The 19,749-nt window shown below is 40.2% G+C and overlaps 1 protein-coding gene across 4 annotated transcripts in view; it reads left to right on the plus strand.

Moving 5' to 3' along the window:
* Nucleotides 1-6,193: 6,193 nt before the first annotated feature.
* HBS1L (HBS1 like translational GTPase) overlaps nucleotides 6,194-19,749 on the plus strand; it is a 62,544-nt gene continuing 48,988 nt past the window's right edge. For 2 of the 4 annotated variants that reach the window (XM_074580666.1, XM_074580667.1), the window contains exons 1-4: nucleotides 6,196-6,355; nucleotides 10,491-10,556; nucleotides 12,513-12,650; nucleotides 14,945-15,139. In XM_074580666.1, coding sequence (XP_074436767.1) covers nucleotides 6,313-6,355; nucleotides 10,491-10,556; nucleotides 12,513-12,650; nucleotides 14,945-15,139 — 442 coding nt within the window. In that variant the 5' untranslated portion in view covers nucleotides 6,196-6,312. Of the gene's footprint in view, nucleotides 6,356-10,490; nucleotides 10,557-12,512; nucleotides 12,651-14,296; nucleotides 14,433-14,944; nucleotides 15,140-15,764; nucleotides 15,942-19,749 lie in introns of those variants that run through there. The other 2 variants (XM_074580669.1, XM_074580668.1) reach the window with 2 other exon arrangements.

Here is a 19,749-nt window from a genome sequence, read left to right on the forward strand (position 1 = left end):
CCACATATTCAGTCTGTTCTGCCCAGCATATATAGTGGGGTTTGCCAAAGGCAGGTCCCAAAAATTTAAAAGTGTAGGATGCAGAAAACAAAATCAGAGTAATTGTAAGATAATGGTTAGAGTTTAACAAGCTGCCTTCCCAACAAACCAACTCTAATTATGCCTTCCACAAGCTTACACGTGTCAGCATTTGTTTTTAATTTAAGGTCTATATGAAGGGCTCAGTAGTGGAATGCCCCACTCGAATTTGTATCACGAATGACTTTATCCAGAAAAGTGAGGGACTTCTCAAACTGTATTTGCCTGGCTTTGATTTGCACTTCTGGATGCTTGTGGAATGTTTCTTAAAAATATTTTTCAGAATCTGTGGTGTTTTCTTTTCTACTGAGGCAATAGAACATGATCCCGCTGTTACTGGAAGCTTAACTGCATCCCTGTGTTCAATAAATATACCTCACCGCAGACATATTGGTGAAGACACAGTTTATGGTAGCAGCCAGGAACCATGACAGACTTTTTAAAGTGCCTGCTTCATTGATGTGTACGATCATATACAACAGAATGCTGCCACTATGTATGTATGTGAGTCATTATAACATGCTGTAGCACAGACACGTGCATCACATTCAACTGAGTCATAATGACAGCCTTCTGTTTTGTCTCTTCCTTATGTCTGTAGCTCCCATTAATTTCTCCTGTCAGTCACCTGTAACAATTAAAAGTAGACTGAATCACTAACTTGAAGATTTCCATACCTTGCAGAACTTTTATATAGATTTTAAATATTTACTGTGATCATGTTTAAGTATTCTTTCTTGTCATCTACGCAGGTATCTAAACGGTTTGAATCCTACTAAGTTTTTGGCCTCAATCATTTCTTCTGGCAGTGAATTTTGAAGTCTAATTCTGTGCTAAATGAAAATTGTTTACTTTTATCAGTTTAAAATTTGCCTTCTTTCAATCTCAAGGAATTTCCTCTTTTACTATGAGGGGAAAAACAATGGCTATTTATGAGCCATTCCCTAGTATACACTTTCGTCACGTCCCATTTTATACATCTCCTCTGTAAGACAAACTCTTAATCCTTTAAATCTTTCTTTGTGTAAGAAATTTCACATGCCCCTGCGGATTCTCATGACTTATCCCACTCTGTATCAACAGTATACTTCAGAGACCTGCAAGAAGTGAATGCCGATCTCTGCTGTAATCATCTCTTATTTTTTAAAATTTGCATTCAGTAGTAAAAACAATTGATCAGGGCTTTTCAGTCTGTGCTTAACAGCAGGTATAGCTACCATGCTCTCGGCAACCGTGCTTGAATTCAAACTCCTGCTCTCGCAGCCCCTGTGGTTCAAGGCGGTTCCCCTCCTTGCCGAGGCTGTTGGGTCACTGCAGACGAGAAGCAGTCTGAGATCCAGCAGGAAGGCTGTAGGATGACAGGGGAAATTGGGATTACACCCAAAGTGTTTCAGGAAGTACAGACATAGCTAAAGTCACTGAAATATTTTATTCCTTATTGTAATAGTAACTTTACATATGTGTGAGGAATACAAATGGCTCATGTTAAACCATCCAAATAGGCAACTTTTCCAGATCAGATTGCCATTACATTACCTATTCAACTAACTTAGCTAGATCCTGTTGAAATTGTATAAGGTCTTGACTAACATAAATCACTAACTCATATGCGAAACTTGTTGTTCTGCAGACTGATCCATTCTCAAAGAAATAATAAATATATTTAACAAGCTCATTCATACTGTGGAAAATTGGAGACACTTGCTATTTACCATATGTACAAAATGATCATTTATTAATACTCTTCACTTTCTGACTCCTAAATCAGCTTCTGATCTAGATGGTGTCACTTTAAACAAAACCAGACATGTATTTATTGGCTGCAGTTCTTTTGATCCAGTCAGATCATTTATCAGCTGGAAAAGTGCTTAGTGACATTGATAATATCTGTATTTTAAAACATAACACCCACACTGCATAGTGTGGTATAACATCTGGAATTATGCTGTTTTTTCCCCACACCATATCTTACTTAACTTTGGTTTAAAAGGAAACAGTATCAAAATAGACTGGAAGTTTTTTAACTAAGAACTTTAAAACTACCAAAAAGCTGGGTAACTTCAAGAAGAAATAACACCATTCAAAAGACATTCTGCTTAGCTAAAAGAAGTTACTGAATATTTTATTGTTTCACACTGTTGCAAAAAGCCCTAGTAGTGCTGGGGCTGGGAGTGCCCAGGTGACTGCTGAAAAAAACAGGATTACCAGTGATGCTGTCAACTGGTTAAGACCGGTGGTTTTAGTTCACTTCTTAATGAATACACCTTGAAGTAATATACAATCTCATCGGGCAGGAAGGAAATGAACGCTCATAGTGTTTACCAGAAGTGACCTGGTTAGTCATTCCTCAGTCCGAGCTGCTGGAGCCAGACTGATGACGTTCTCTGATGGTGCCTTAATCACTGATGAAGGATTAATGTTTAGTTATAGACTGCTTTGCTGTCAGATGAACACCTTTCATGAAACTTGCATTCACTTACAAATAACACTACTTGAGCTATAGCTAGGGCTTAAGGACTAAAGCTTATTATTTCTTGAACACCTTTCCCTAAAATATTTACATAGGTCTTAGAGTTAAGAAAAGCAATGATCACTGTGTATTTATGATTCTCTGAAGACACTGCTGTAATATGAAATAATTGCGCTTCTGTATTAAGTTGTTGTTCTTGGTTGTTTTTTTTTTTCCTCAGGTCTTCATATGATATAACCTACTACACTTGAAGAAAAATAGCAGCCTTCCAAGTCCACTGTTAATGCCATGGAAAGACTACATAGTGTATCATCTCCTATGCTGGGCTTAGATCATCTTTATATTTTTACAACTATTATTTATTTTCCTTTTTTAAACGCTATTTTTGAAATCTTGAAAACAATGTTACATTTGAATATCAAGCAAATGAAATGGCTGATACTCCAGAGGGCCGTGCTGCCATCCAGCGTGACCTGGACAGGCTGGAGAGCTGGGCAGAGAAGAACCTAATGAGGTTCAACAAAAGCAAGTGCAAGGTCCTGCACCTGGGGAGGAAGAATGCTAAGCACCAGTATAGGTTAGGGGTGGACCTGCCGGGAAGTAGTTCTGAGGAGAAGGACCTGGGGGTCCTGGTATACAGTAAATTATCCATGAGCCAGCAGTGTGCCCTTGTTGCCATAAAGGCCAATGGAATCCTGGGCTGCATAGGGAAGAGTGTGGCCAGTAGGTCGAAGGAGGTCATTCTCCCCCTCTACTCTGCACTGGTGAGGCCACAACTGGAATACTGTGTCCAGTTTTGGGCTCCCCAGTTCAAGAGGGACAGGGAAATGCTGGAACGAGTCCAGTGAAGGGCAACTAAGATGATTGAGGGGCTGGAGCACCTCCCTTATGAGGAAAGGCTGAGAGAGCTGGGACTCTTTAGCCTGGAGAAGGAGGGGAGACCTTATTATGGCATACAAGTATCTAAAGGGTGGGTTGAAGGAGGATGGTGCCAGACTCTTTTCAGTGGTTCCCAGTGACAGGACGAGGGGCAATGGGCACAAGTTGGAACATAGGAAGTTCCGTTCAAATACACGGAAAAACTTCTTTACAGTGAGGGTGACAGAGCACTGGAACAGGCTGCCCAGGGAGGTTGTGGAGTCCCCTTCTCTGGAGATTTTCAAGACTTGCCTGGATGCAGCCCTGAGGGATGTGCTCTAGGCAATCCTGCTTTAGCAGGGGAGTTGGACTAGATGATCTCTAGAGGTCCCTTCCAACTCTGAAGATTCTGTGATTCTGTGTGAAATGTGGGTCCTATCCGTGGAGGCCACAGTCACTGAAAATCAAGAGTGATAACATAAGAAACGTGAATGTAAAATTCAACCATGAAAAAATGATTATTTGATAAACAACTGGTGATTTGTGTAAAAAGCACGAATAGGAAGGATAAAAGAAACATCTTTGCAATAGGATGGTCAGGCGTGAAATGAGAAATGTCACTACTTGAAAGAAAAAAATGCTAAATTTACATGATTAAGATTTACTGGAGTTTTTAACATTTTCAAAATGGGATCTAAGTAATTTTGGAGGCTGGAAAGAGTGACATTTCCAAGGTAAAGCTGTTGAAGGCAGACTGGCAGGACACTGTGAGGGTTGTAGTGCTACAGTGTTTTAAGTTACTTCAATAAAGGCTCAGCACATGCTGGAATCAGGTTTTGAATTTAGAAGTGTGTCGGCCTGGCTTTGTAATATTAAATCATAATGTATGATAGCAATTCTTCACTTTTGTGTCTTTCACCCATATCAAGAGATTGGGACAGATAAGGATCAACACAACTTCTGTCAAACCTCTGCTGTAGAGAACATTTGGGTCACTAAAGGTCAACAGGACACCAGTATGAATTAGAAATCTTTGTTTCCAATTCTATTTTAATCTTAGCACCATATGAAAGACTTTATACAGATCCTAAGTTTGTACAGCTGCATGTGCTATTCTGTACAAATTAGTTAGAAGTATGCAAATAACATAAGGAAACAATCTGCACATTTGCATACAATTTGTATACGAACACAAACTTTGGTTTATGTTTAACACACCCTGCCTCCAGTGGTGACCAGGAAGGATGTGGAGTCACCGATAGTGTTAGTTTCAGCATGTGGGCCAGGATGAGACAATAGTTAGGTGGCAGTTACAAAACCAAGGGTATGTGTGTTTGTAGGGATGTGTGGCTATGTGGTGGGATATCAGAGGACACCTGGGCCATGCAGGTGGCTGGAAGAGGCTTGATTTCTGCTGTTGTCAAGACCAGATAAAGATGGTAAATAAAGTCTTAAAGGTCTTGAAAATGGAGACATCTGACTTGAAACATATTGATGGGGTCACCAGCCTAGCAGCTCCTGAGCATGTAGATGAATGCAGGTACCTGAGGAACTGCTGGGCTGGAGAATGTAGAAGCAGACGAGTCTGGAAGAGCTGGAGCTCAGCAGGGAGCACTGGTAGGGCCTGTGAACAGGAGTGTCTCTCCCACCTCCCTCTGACACCAAAGCTTATGGTCTTCTCTGCTTCCCCTTCTCTCTCTGACCCAGCAAGAGAAGCAGCTGTAGGGACATTCTTTGATTACCTGATCCCTTGGCACTGCAATAGTACTTGCAGGCTGACACTCTTTTAGATGGTGCCTCCAGTGCCAACAATGGGCCAACAAAGTCAAATCAAGACCTCCATGGAGCCTAACACTTCGACATTTTACGCTTAGCGCTGCCAATAAGAATGCTAATTAATACAGTTCACATTTACCTACACGCAGTTCATTTAATCCCAGCCCCTAGTCAGTCATTTGATTGTAACGGCTAATGGTTACCAACAAGCCAGGTCAATTTGAGCTGTTTCAGATCCAGAATTGAAAAAAACCTTTTAGTTCATGTCAAAGCCTTTCAAACTCTGTGCCTGTGGTTGTACACAAATACAGAAATGGTATCTTAAGATGAGTGTTTCAATGAGTGTACCCTTCAGTGAACTTATGCCAACCCAGAACACTACATTGTCATTGATTACATTGTAATTTTAAATATGCTTGCTTACACCTGTGTAGTTATGGCTGCAGGAGTTTCGCATATTTTAAGTCTGGGGGGTCAATAATGATATAAAAATGCGGGTTACGCCTCAAATGCCAAGACTGCACTCGATGGCAGCATGGGACCCGTGCCAGGCTTGGTAGCAGGGTGGTTGGACGCCAGCACTCAAATGTCGGCCGCAGCACGGCGAGGACGGGGGTGTTTCCCTGCCTGGGGCGGGTGAGGTGTAAAGGCGTTGCCCCAGGTGGGCCTGCCCTGCTCCCCACGGGGCTGAGCACGACGACTCCGCAGACCCCCCCAGAGCGCGGCGCCCCAGCGGCTGTTCCCTCACCGTCTCTGAGGCGGCCGAGGGCGCGGTGAGGGGCGCAGGCCCCGCAGCGGCCGACCCCCTCAGCCGGGTCGGGCGGACCGGCCGGCGCGAAACCAGCGCCCGCCGCTGACGTGGCCAACGGCCCAGCGCCGGGGCGGAGCGCGAGCGGCCTCGGCAGCCCGCCCCCCTTCGCCCCGCGCCACCTGGCCGAGCAGGAAGCTGCCGGGCGGAGGCGGGAGAGGCCGCGCATGCGCGGGAGCGCGAGGCGGGCGGAAGGGCCCCCGGCGCGCCTGCGCGGAGGGGGAATTCCGTCAGGCCCTGCCGGACACCAACATGGCGCCCTAGGTCCGCCGCGCCAGAACCACCGCGGGCCAGCAAGGCGGCAGCCGCCGCCGCTGCCATCATGTCCCGGCACAGGAACGTCCGAGGGTATAACTACGACGAAGGTAGTGGCGAGCAGGAGCCGGCGGCAGAGCTGTGGGGGCCGCCCTGGGGGCCGGCCCCTTCGCGCCTTCCTCCCTCCCCCCAGGCCCGCACACCTTCCCCCGGCAGGCCCTTCCGCCCGGCGGAGGGGGGGGGGGGGGGTGATCAGCGGCGTCTGCGGGAAGGAGCGGCGGGGCCGGGGCGGGTGGCGGGCAGGGAGGGCGGGAGGGCGCGGGGGGCTGTCAAGGCTCTGGGCGGGGAGAAGCAGCCGCCGGCCCCGCCTCTTCGCTGGGGGTTGGACGAGGCGCCGTGCGAGGCCTCGCCTCTCCCTCCTTCCCTCCTTCCCTCCCTCCCCCTCCCCGCGTTTCCCGCCCGAGCGGCGGGAGGGGCCCGCGTGGCCGCGCTGCCGCTGACCATCATGGCCGCCGCCTGCGCTACCGGGGGAGCCCCGCCGGGGGAGCGCGGCCCCGGCAGGCTTTGCCTGCCTTGCCTTAAGCTGCCGGAGTTGACTGCTTCTCCGGCGGGTGGGAGTGGCTTGAAAAACCAGCCTCAGTACAGCCCACCCCGCCCATCTCTGCTCTTGTGAAAGTTAAACGTTTGTGTTCCCGGCCTCACTCTTGCAAATTGTTGCTGATGTTCAGCCTTAATGATAAAGAGGCAACAGTCTTTTCTTGGAGTTGAGCATCTTAAGGAAGAACCTGTTTTTCAGACACCTTGCTGTAGTATTTTACTTAAGCTTGCATGAAACCCAATGCTTCCGTTAGGAACGTAATGAAAGTTCAACAAGGGCAAATATAGGGTGCTGCACCTAGGGAGGAATAACCCCATATACTGGTATAGGTTAGGGGCAAACCTGTTGGGAAGCAGCTCTGCAGAAAGAGACCTGGGAGTCCTGATGGACAACAAGTTGGCCATGAGGCAGCAATGTGCCCTTGTGGCCAAGAAGGCCAATGGTCTCCTGTGCTGGCCAGCAGGTCGAGGGAGGCCATCCTCCCCCTATACTCTGGCCTGGTGAGGCTGCATTTGGCGTACTGTGTCCAGTTCTGAATGTCTCAGTTCAAGAAGGACAGGGAACTACTGGAGAAAGTCCAGCGGAGGGCTACAAAGATGGTGAAGGGAATGGAGCACCTCTCTTATGAGGAAAGGCCGAGAGACCTGAGTCTGTTTAGCCTGGAGAAGAGAAGACTGAGAGGGGATCTTATTAACGTTTATAAATATCTAAAGGGTGGGTGTCAAGAGGGGTGCCAGGCTCTTTTCAGTGGTGCCCAGCAACAGGACAGGGGCCGATGGGCACAAACTGGAACACCGGAAATTCCATCTCAACATGAGGAGGAACTTCTTTACTTTGAGAGTGACAGAGCACAGGAACAGGCTTCCCAGAGAGCTGGTGGAGTCTCCAACTCTGGAGATATTCAAAACCCACCTGGATGCATTCCTGTGCAACCTGCTGTAGGTGAACCTTGGCAGGAGGGTTGGACTAGATGATCTCCAAAGGTCCTTCCAACCCCTACCATCCTGGGATTCTGTGAATGAAGGAGCTCTTGTGTAAGAGCTTGGCTCGCAGTGCTGCAGCTTTTTTTGTGCCCTGTCCCATTAATTTAGGCAAACTGCAATTCGCAACCTTTATTCTCAGTGGTTTTGTTTGTGTTGGCCTGGGCTGTGGAAATATGGACACACTTCCAATTGATACTAGTATTTCAAAGAACCCTTTGGTATGGGAGCAGCTATTTCATTGCCTCACTTTGTCAGATTATATACAAAAATTGCACAAAATACTTCTGCCTGCCTCTGGGCTTTTGCTGTTGAGTGGACGGATGCAATGTGTGTATGTATTATAGTAGCAAATTGGGGTTTGCACTGTGAGCTTGCAATTTTTGGGGAAGTCATGTAAATCCATGTGAGCCATGACATCCATGTGGCCTACCTTGCAGGTTTTACTAGTGCAAATTTACCTAATATAGGCAAAATCTTAGATTGGATTGGGGATTTTACTGCTTGATTCTTTCATCCTCTAGAGATTTCCTTCATCACAGATTGGTTGAAATGTTGATTTCAGCTGAAACTGTGTCATCTGTGAAGTCGGGTGCCCAATCTGTAGAATTCCTTTCACTGTTTGTACACTCTTAATGAAGTTGCTGAGATACTTAGTAATTTGCTGTAGCCATATGAGGCTTAAGTTGCTATTGCTATTTGAAACTTCACTGTTGCATTACACATCAGGTTTCATGACAAGTGTGTATATGTGTGGTCTTTATGCTTACACTGTATACTACTTTTGTAGTGGCATACAATCATTTCTGTCCCAAATGAAGTACACTTTTGCGTCTTCTTTTTTTTATGTAACCTAATGCCATGTGTTCTTTTTATGCCACTTACTATTCTGTAATGCTTTGTCTGTCCCCATTATTTGTCTCCTTTCTAAAGTAAATATTTGCAGGTTTTTTTGTCTCCTTTTGTAGGAAGGCTTCTGAGGCCTTAGGTCCGTTATTGAGGCCTTTATTTGACCATATTCTTTTTCTGCTCTCTCCTTTTTGAGGTATTGTAATCAGAACTCAATGTGATACTCCAGCTGAGATTGTGTTGGTGATACAGCTGTTGGTACTGCGGAATGCTTCTGTGGCTTCTACTCTGTTCTCTGTAACTTCTGTCATTTTTAAATAATTATTTTTATGGTCAATACAAGCTGAGCCATTATCACTGAGGTGTCTTTACTTAGTCTAGAAATTAAACCAGTATGGGATATACAAGCCATTCAAGTAACACACCTTGATTTCACTCACTATGAACTGTGAATGTTAACCATTCACAGAAGTTATCTCGGAGTTCTCCTTGACATTGTCCAAATATTGGCCAAACTACAAAAATGTTCTTACCTTAAAAAAAAAAAAAATGTATAGCTCTTCTCTAGACTTTTTACAGATGAATTGGTCCTAGCATGGAACCAGGAGACAGTGTGTCCTTTTCATCGTGGTCAAAAAGTAGATAACTATATGCTCTGTTTTTTAAGACAAACAATCAAAATGAGCCTATAATATGATTTCTTTGTCCCATGATACTTAATTTCAAAAATAGCTTCCTGGGTCTTTCACTGAACTTTTCATACACTTATGCCAGCCCTTTTAGCTACTGCTTTTGGTTGGCTTTTTTTTTTTTTTAATTACAGTGGATTATAGAATTAAGTTTATTTTGATTTTCTTGTTCCATGTTGAGAGATAAATGAACCTTTCATCCCCCAAATTCTGAGGCTTTTATAGATGGATACAGTGTTTGTAATGTCCCAGGTCTGTAGGTTGATATCAGAGTGCAAATTCTTTTTAGCTGTTAGCTACTCTTTTCTCTCATTCTTTTGAAACAACAAACAATACATGTAATTTGTGAAACTGATAAGTGTATGCTTAACATCTTTAAAAATATTTAATTACTTTTTTCATATATTTCATTGTTACTTAGTGAAAATTACAAATTTATTTTCAAGATTTATATAATACTAGGATTTTTTTCTGAGGGAGGGGTAATTTACTTTCTCTCTGTGTTCCCCAGTAACTGATTCCTGATACCTTTTTTTAATGGGGAAAATATATGGCTGTGTTTAAGTAACTGTGTAAGATTCTTCCTTTTTGGCTGAAATAATTTTGCATATTCAAAAGGAATTGTGAATTGTGGTTTTGCCTTCCTGAACTTGAGCTGAAAGTTACATGGCCATGAGGATAGACCAGAGAAAAAAGCCGAGAAGTTGATAGGTGTGGAGTAGAAATGCTGATGCTGAGTTGTTGGAGTGGAGATTGTAATTCAACTGCCTGTGATTAAGACCTGAGAGGTCAAGCAGAAATATGAAGCGAAGTGCCATGGGTAAAGATTTGTGGAACTATATAAAGTTGGGTTTTGACTATGAGGGCAATCTTCCAAGGAAGATGCTGAAGGAGGACATGTGATGCGTGGCAGCTCCTGAAAATTTTTGGCTTTCCTAATGAATAGAATATTAAATGTTAAAATTCTATTATTGTAGCTTAGATTTTCTTACCTGGTTAAATAACAGTACTTAACTGCACTTCTGCAATGCTAGAGATGTGTAATTTCTTAAAATCTTGTGTAAAAACTACTCTTTGAATTATAATGTCAAGTATTGTACAGACTGATTTTACTGTTTCTGCTTCATAGATTTTGAAGATGATGATGTGTATGGCCAATCAGTAGAAGATGATTATTGCATTTCTCCTTCAACAGGTTAGTTCAAATGATTACATGTAAGCATTATCCAGTGATTCCTACTCTGATATTTATTTCTAGAATAAAACAATATTTAAAAGCTAGTGAAACTTTTGAAAAGTGCCTAGTGTCCATAATCCTGTTAAAGTCAGTTAGGTAGTGTTAGGCATTATTGTACTGTTGGAAGTCACTTTAGACAACTGTGCACATCTTCAGTCCTACAAGTATATTATCTTGGATGGTCGGAATGTACTTGATAATGTAAAAATCTGGGAAAGTGTTGATAGTCTTGAAACATTTGCTGTCTTTGAAAAGTGTTAGTAGGATCTAGCTGGGCTGAACAGTTGTGATTCTGCACCTGATAGTTGATGACTTTTACAGAACTTTGAGTAAATGTGGGGTAGGCAGTCTTATTGTGGGATGCAGCGCTGGTCCTCGCTGGCTTCTGTTCTCATGCAAGATCACGCGGAGATAATAAGGCTTCCAGCATCATAGTGTTGCAAAGTAGGTGTGAAATAGTGATGCTGTGTGCTCAGGTAAGACATAATTGGAGTGGCTCAGCCCATCTGAATTCAACCCCTCTGTAGAACCATTAGGTTGTGTTCTCCAGTCAAATCTCTGGCAAGACTATCAGTTTAGGGTTTCCCCAGATTTGGTGGCAGTGTTTCTAGAGCTGAGTAGGCCCTGAAAACAGTAGGGATGATGTTGATGTGAAGCTGTGCTACTGCTACTAGGCTGGGTCTAAATCCACCATGACTGTGATGTAGTCTGTGAGCTCTGGCCACAGGTACCTGAGTTAATTAGGTCTTTAAAAATCTGTTCCTCTGTCATCCTGTTGATTTTAGATAAGTGAACCTAGGTGTGTATTTTTATTATTTGTAGTCACATTCCCTGATTTAAATTCAGATTGTCTTGCATTCAATTTCTGAGTTTAATAGTGAGAATTTATCAGACCTTTTCTAAGAATTAAGGTAGCCTTGTATTTTGTGATGAAAATGTGCAGTGTTTACTTTTTAATTAAATGTAAATTGCTACATTGCAAAACTAATTCTTGTTTGTGCACAGTAATTTTCCTAAGAATTCTTTTTATGTAAGCTTCATTTATAAAATAATCTGGTCTGGATTGGATAGCAATCTTTTAACAGTTGCTTCAGTTATGGTGTTTGAATATGAAATGGTATGCATTTGGGAAGCAGTTGCTAAGGCTATACTACTTCTGGATATACATATGCTTTCAGTATGTATTTCAGAGCTGTGGAGAATATTACATAACACAAGGAAATTTGTTTATATTATACTTTGTACATTTCTAAGAGTATGTAATAACTGGGGCTCATGTTCAGCAAGAAGTTTTATCTATGTATGACTTAACATGTTGCTAAATCAGAGTGGAATTATGCACTTGTTTAAAGTTTTGTGTGAATGTACATTTTAACTTATGGGCTGTATTTCTAATGAAATTCCAAGAAGAGAAGAATGTGTTTGATTCCATTAAACTGTTATCAGTAGTTTGACAGTGCCATATTGTAAAAGCAATGTTATTTTCATTATTTTTTTTTTTACTTGTAACTGAGGTAAAAAAAATAATTGTGGAGTAAGGTTCTGAAGACATTAGGTGATAGATGGTAATTTGATATAGAAAATACTGTTTTTCAAACCTGGCATATATTCTTTTGTTTGAATACTGAACTATTGAATTATTGAATTACATGAATACAAGGATATTACCCAGCCTGTTGTTTCACTGTGATGATGACTTATTTATATTCTAGCATGAATTGGTGTATGCTCTGTATAGTCTTCAGCTAGTAGTCATTATACAGTAGTGTCCCATACCTGCACCCCTTACCTCCCCTTGGAAACCACTGCAACAGGTCAGTGTCCTAACATTTTTTCCCTTTAGAGGTTTTGTACTTAAAGGAGGAAAAAAAATTGACTTTTTTTTTTTAATACTTTGTTTTTTACCTAATGCAGCAGCTCAGTTTATCTACTCCAGACGAGACAAACCAGCAACATTTGCTGAGCCACTAGAAGAAGAATATGGCTATGAAAGTACAGATGATACTGCTGATTGTTTTACATCCAACCATCAGTTGACTGAAGTTGACAGAGGTAATTATAGAAAATAAATAATTCTCAAAACAGGCTCTTTTATGAATTAAGGACTTAATAAAATAGTCTTGAATTAATGTTTGTTACTTGACTGACACTGCTGACAGTTTTGTAATATTCTTGTAGAAAATACTCTTCATGAGCTTAGCTTCAGTGGTGATTCTTCAAGTTAGTAGCTACCTTTTGTACACTACTTGTAACTTTGTTGCATACATTGAAATATGTTCTTAGTTTCTTGGGAGAAATAATGAGATTTGATACGAAATTCAGGCATAAGAACAGCTTTACTGGCTCAGGCCAAGCATCCATGTAGCTCAAGGTCTTGACTCCGCAAATGGATGCTGAGGGAAGAGTATTAGAAACAAAGTACTTGTAGAATGATCTTTTGCTTGTATTCCATTCCAAATTATGGCAATTAGCAGTATTTGAGAGGTTTTCAAAGCCACGCATTTCCTTGAAACAGTGGCCAATATCTTTAGATACCTGTATCTTCTACAGTCTTTTCTTACTCTGTTTTGAATTCATTAGAGTTTGGTTTCCATTCAGTCCTGCAGCTCCGAATTCCACATTACGAGCCAAGTTCTGAGCTGAGTGGCTGGAGAAAAAAATACTTGCTTTTGTTTTTTTAAACTTGCTGCCTGATAGCTTAATGACATGCTTTTTGAAAAGGATTCACAAGTCTCTTTCCTAAGTGTTAATAGTTAGCTTAGTTTTGGAAATAATCAGTGTTATTTTTAAAAGGTTCATAAGCTCAGAGTAAAGTGTGCTGATGAATGAATAGACAATAAAATGTATGAATGAAATTTGCTATTTAAATCAAGTTGCAGAAAGTTCAGTAACAATAGATAAAATAGAAACAATCTAGATTCCATGTCAGGTAAATTGGTGGAAGCTATACTAATGCCTAGACATATGAGTAAATATGATAAATTGGGGTGTAATGTGCATATTTTTATATCAGGAAATAATGCTGTAGAGGGCAATTTGAAAGAATCAGCCTCTATGTGGATACGGGTGATCTAGACAATATGGTACCCTGGGTTTTCAGAATGCTTTTGACAGCCTCAATCAGTTAAGAACTGATTTTGGAACAAGAACAAAAGTAATATTCTGGATTAAAAAAGATGGAAAAGAAACCTAGAAAGAACCATTTCTACTGTGATAACAGCAGCAGTCCCACAAGACCTGTTACGTTTGGTGTAGTGTGCAGCGTTGGCCATGAATACAAAATTATTGATTGCAGTCAATCTGGCTACAGCGAGTTTGGCAAGATTGTCCTTGCTGAGTGCCGGATAATAAAGTAGCCAACCAGCACACTGTGCAGGGCTCTAACAGTACTTGTTTTGCAGAGCAAATGTCTAGGAAACGTCGACTTGCTATTTGGATTACAGGTCAAGGGTGCTGATTTAAGTAACCTCGAGGAAGTTGGTGTTCTGTGGTGTTGGGTTCCCTTAGCGAAGTTCTTTAAACATCACCATCTTTGAGGAGGCGTTCAAATAAAGAATCTGAGAGTTGTCTTCCTGTTGTTCAGTTCCTGTTTTCTAAAGTCTGAACTGGCAGAAACTGTGATACTCAGGAAGATTTTCTTCTGTTCTCTTGTGTTTGTGTGTCTCATCAGCACACTACTTCCAGTGAGTGGCACCCTGGTGAATTTTCAGTCTCTTGTGCGGCAAGTCAAGACTTAAGAAACTTATCTTCGTTAAGGCTTCCACTACTTGGAGAAATATGCTCCAAAGAAAATTGTTTTTATCTGTCAAAAAATGTATTATGGTTTTAGGAAAGGTAAAGACTGCAGGTATTTTCAAACCTGGCGTGTTGATCCAGAGTTTTCAATTTTTAAGGCCTGAGGCCTCCAAAAATGCTGTTTTACTTTGGGTTTTAAGTATAGCATCTATAAACACTTAAAATGTGGTGTGCAATGGGATTCCACGTTGACTTACTAAATTACTTTGGATAATTTTAAGGTGATTATTTGTATTTCTTCTCTGCAGTGAAGATAGTTAATTTTACAACATCAGAGTATTTCAATACTGAGACTTTATAGTCTCTAAATAGTATTTAGTGATATGTTCCTTATAGCAATATATGAAATTAGTCAAATATTCTGCAGGGTTTGGGGGGAAAAGTTTATCATGACAGTAAGTGAGATCGAAATTAATTTCTAATGGTTTTATCTCTTACTGAGATATTTTTCTCCTGTTTTTGTTAATCAGATGTGTGGTGCTAGTGAGTAGGCCACTTAACACTTTTTTTTTTTTTTGGTGCAGTTTATAACAGTAATATGTCTCTTTTAGCCCGTCTTAATTCATGCCTTGATCAAATGAGAGAAGTTTTGGCAGAGTCTGTACCAGAGCAAACAATGGTGCAAGCAGTACTGGATAGTAAATTTGATGTACAGAAGGCTTTGGATCTTGTGCTTTCACAAGGCAGTAAGCAAAATGTGAAGACCAAGAATGAGGATGCTGTGATTGTAGGAAAGACGACAAAAGGTATATTTCTATTTAATTGTTTACATTCATTTTAATTGTTTACATTCAAGATGATTCATTTCTATGTACAGTTTAATTTTGGCTTTACAAGCTGTGAAAATGCTTGTTATTGCATTAGTCATTTATTAGAAAATTAAAAAAGGACAACTTACTCTTCTATTTCTGTGTTCTAAAAACATTTAAAGGAAACAGTATCTTTTCCTGAGCTAGAAGTCAAAATAAAACCTTAGTGTCAGCTTAAATTCAAACTGCAACCATCTACAGTTCACCGTACATTTCTGATTTATTGTATATGACTTAACTGAATGAATACATGTCCTGAAAGTTGGACATCTTTAAGTTTTATGCACTTCCATTATTTGTTTGGTGAACTGACATCTCCCATCCCCAATACCTCCCTTTCGTGGGTAGGCATTCTTTGCTGATTCTTAAAATTGCTTAGGTATTTCAGTAGATACCTGTAATTTATTGTAGAACATTGCATATCTTTGGATAACACTTAGTAATTAAATGCCTTTTCATGTTTCTTCTTGATTTTTTTTGTTGCTGCTGTCAACTTTAAAAAAATTGGATATTTCGTTGTGACTGCACTTCATCTGAAAATTACTGGCTATTGTAAGGTAAGGAGACTTACTTTGTTGTCCAGAAATGTGTATTGACACAGACAGTTTCTCTTGTGCAGTAGAAAATGTTGCTGACAACACCAGCAAACCTCAGTTTGGAAACTTGACAGCCAAAAGTGGTTCAGCTTGTTACTCTTTAATTACAAATGACAAAATGCTCCTTAATGCTGAAAAATCCAGTATACCTTCATCTGAAAGGAAAGGATTGAAATCCTCTTCACTTGTTCTGTCATCTTTCAGTGATGATTTGTGTAAAGGATCGTTTTGTGAACCTGTAAATAAACAGGCAGAGAATCAACTACCAGAAAGTGCTAATGCAGTAAGTTTGATTCCTGACAGTGAAGATGTTTACTCTAGCATAGGAAGTAACCCATCTGGAAATTCTTCCTTTAAGAGGTTGGAATGCAAGGAAACACAGGACTTGAAATCCCTGCTGATGCAGAATGTGGTTTGTGATTCTCTGAGTCCTGAAGACAGCATTCCTCTTGTTTCCTCGAATACTTCTGATTGTAATAGTAATGCAAATTTTTACAATCCTCCATGTTTAACAAGTGCTTTAGGAAAATTGGCTCTTGATAATGAAGTCAGTCACACTGTAAATAGAAAGAATGAACTTCTTGAGAATTTTTCTTCATTTGTGCAAAGTAGAAAACAAGAAAGTCCTTCTTCAGGCTTGGCTGCTTTACCAGTATTAAGGTCTGGAAGTACATCATTGGCTGACTTACTTCAGGAGCACCAGGCAAGCAGTGCTAGCCCCTGTTATTCTTTGGCTGATCTTTGTACCCAGTCAACAACAAGTCTCACTGATATGAAGTTGGGAACCACACCGTTATCACAACTAGTAAGTCAGCCCCAAACTTCAGGTGGGATGCCAGAGCTAACAGGATCTTTGTCTTCTCTAGCTCTCTCTAACGTTTCTCCACTAAAGGAGGTTGAGAATTTATCACTCTCGGATTTAATAGCAGAGACTATTGAAATAGATGATAAAACTCAACAAAGGACGGACTTCCCCATGCTCAATGTAACTGAATCGAGGCCCTCTAAAAGAACCAACATTGATTTAAGTGTCCTTGTAAAAAATGCAGATGTATCTGCAGAACAAAATGTGGTAGGACAGTCAAATATCTTAAGCCCTGAAACAAAACTTTTAAAAGAAAAACAAGGAAAATGTTCTGGTTTTGCCAAAACAAATAAAAAACCCAAAAGAGGGCTTACTCCTAAAAGGCAGGATTTGTCCCTTTCGTGGATGAAGGCACTGCATGCAAGACCTTCAGCTTTTGCTTTAACCTTGTGTCTCCGTTATCCTCCAAAAGGTTATAAGCGGCGCACAGTTGGTATACATAAAGCTTTCTTATACAGTAGACAAGTACAAGACGTAACACCCAAGGAAACTGATCCTATAATAGCCATAACACCATTTGACTTCAAATCAGCATCTCCTGATGATATTGTGAAAGCTAACCAAAAAAAAGCTTTTACAAGAGAGTAGCGGGGGGAAAAAAAAAAAGAAATCAGCGTTTGTATCTTGGTATATTAAAAACAATTTTAATTACATAGGACCTATTTATAATCCAGAATTGCATTTTTCTATTTTTTTTAATTTACATATTACAGTTCTTACGGTTTGGTAGCAAATTTGTACGTGAACTTTTAAGCTGTTGCACTGAATATCTTTATTTTTGCCTAATTTTCACTGACGATTTAACATTTTTAACTTTTGCAAAGTCTTGAACTTTAGTATATAGATATTGCATGTCCAGAATTCTATAAACACCATTAGACTTCTTGAAACATCTCTCTGGGTGTTGAAGCTACAGTTCATTGGGAAGAACAGTGGATTATTATTTTGTAAAGTAATTTAGTTTTGCTATATGGTGTATAGTTTGGGAGCAGGAACCTCCGTTTACATTATGACTGTTTAATTAATAATGTTCTTAAAGTTAGATTTTCTGATAAGGTATGTTATTAAACTGCCAGTCTTGTAACTGATATTTCCAGTCAATGTCATTATTTTCTTCTATCTTTGTACTGATTGCAATATTACAACAGAAATACACTTAGTTTTTAAAAGCCGCACTAATCTCAGGTTTTGACAGTTTTAGTTGTGGTAGGACATGTATAGTTTTTGATAGGACCAAATTTGTAGGGGAGCAAGCAATTAAAATTGTGCGGCCCCCCTGCTCCCCTCCAGTCAGCTGTCAAAATGTGATGTTCAGAGTTTTAAACCAGCTATTTTGTAGGTGTGGACATGATGTATGTATTTCACGAGAAGTTTCACTAGGATTCTATGGCTTATTCTCAAGTTCTTCAGAGAAGTATTGGAATAACAATTCTTTCAACTTTAGCATGAAAGTCTTTGCTCAATGGAAAAAAAAAAAATCAGGCAAAGCGTAAGTGCTGTTTGTGTCTGCCTCTTGTCTGTTTTGAAGAAAGCTTCCTTTAGTAATGGAAATATATTCTCTGCAGCCATTGATGTTACTTTGAATCGTTAGATGGAAGATCAGAATCAGGACATTCTGGACTTATTTTTTTAGCACCAGATTCTGGTGCCTCTGTTAGTCAAATTAGTAACTGCACGTGTATTTCAGCTTTCCTTTTAGTACACATTACTACTTTTAATGTATTTGCAGTGTCAATGTTAGTATTTTAGATTCTGAACAGCAATAAGTGCAATAAAGGTGCTGCTGCAACTAGAAAAATATATTTGTACATATACTGCCATACACTTACTCATGCTAAACTTGGCAGCTAACATGGAATAGTAGATATAATTTTCATCTAATTTTAATGGAATTTTTGTTGAGCATGTTACATCAAAAAGGAGACAGAAACTTTAGATTTATTCCTGACTTCAGGTTGCACTACAATTTTGTTTCTAAATAAAGATAAAACATGTTCCAGTGCTCTCAGGTACAAATCTCACGTTCTGTATATTTTGCTTGTTTGTCTAGTTGATGGTGTTGTCATTTAGGACTATGAGCAGTGTGACCTCTGACCTTTTGAATGAAAGTAATGTTTCTTACCCTTACTAATAAAAGTTTTGTATAATGACAGTGCTGTAGTGTTTATGTTCTAGTTGACATCTTAATCTAGCCACCTGTATCCTTACCTATTTTGAGTGCCTTAAAGCATTGAAGTGTAAATAATACCATCCAGCGTACATACTATGATCTGATAAGTTCATGAGCAGGGGTATACTTGATTTATTTCCTCAGAAGATTTCCTGTAAAAGTCTGGCTGATGCTGATTATATACTGGTTATGTTATTAATCAGTCTTAATAGCAAATTCTGCTTTTTGAACAATATGAAATGCTTTTTAGTGATCAGTTTCTCTGTAGTTTGTCCAACTGTTAACTGCCAGCTGCTTAAAAGTCCAAGTCTGTTTTTCCCACCGAGGCAAAATGTCTTATTTGGAGAGTTTAAAGTTCACTTTTTCCAAAACCGTGTGTACTCTTAAAGTAGAGAAATTCTGATGTTTAAAAGTGAAATATTAGTGCAAAGCTTGGCATCGTTGTGCCTGGTTTATTGTTAGGTGGTTTTACATTCTTATTTTCCAAATACTCTTGAGGCCCTAACAAAGGCCTCAATGTAGGTAGAGACTTCTAATACATGCATGTTCTTTAAATTTTCATTTAATAGCTTTGTTTTTCCCTCTAAATCTTTTCTCTTATTCTTGTTGAACCTCTCTGGTCTGTTTTCTTATTGCCCTGGCTGCTCTTCTTTGCATAAAACTTCTTAGCATTTTTAATAATTTTAGAGCCTGAACTGAATGTACACCTAAATGTATGTCCTATGGATTCCATTGGAAAGTACGTACAAGTAGTAGGTGGCAGTGTGTAGTACTTGGAGCTTGGTTTTCCCGTGGGTTTCATGCAGATTAAAGTTTGAACAAGTGACTGAAGCCAAAGGACATCAGCATTATACATTTATTGCGGATCTCACTGGGGGATTGATACCTTAGTAAACAATTTTGGTTCTTGTTGGGT

The sequence above is a fragment of the Larus michahellis genome, chromosome 3, assembly GCF_964199755.1.
Source record: "Larus michahellis chromosome 3, bLarMic1.1, whole genome shotgun sequence".
Lineage (NCBI taxonomy): Eukaryota > Metazoa > Chordata > Aves > Charadriiformes > Laridae > Larus > Larus michahellis.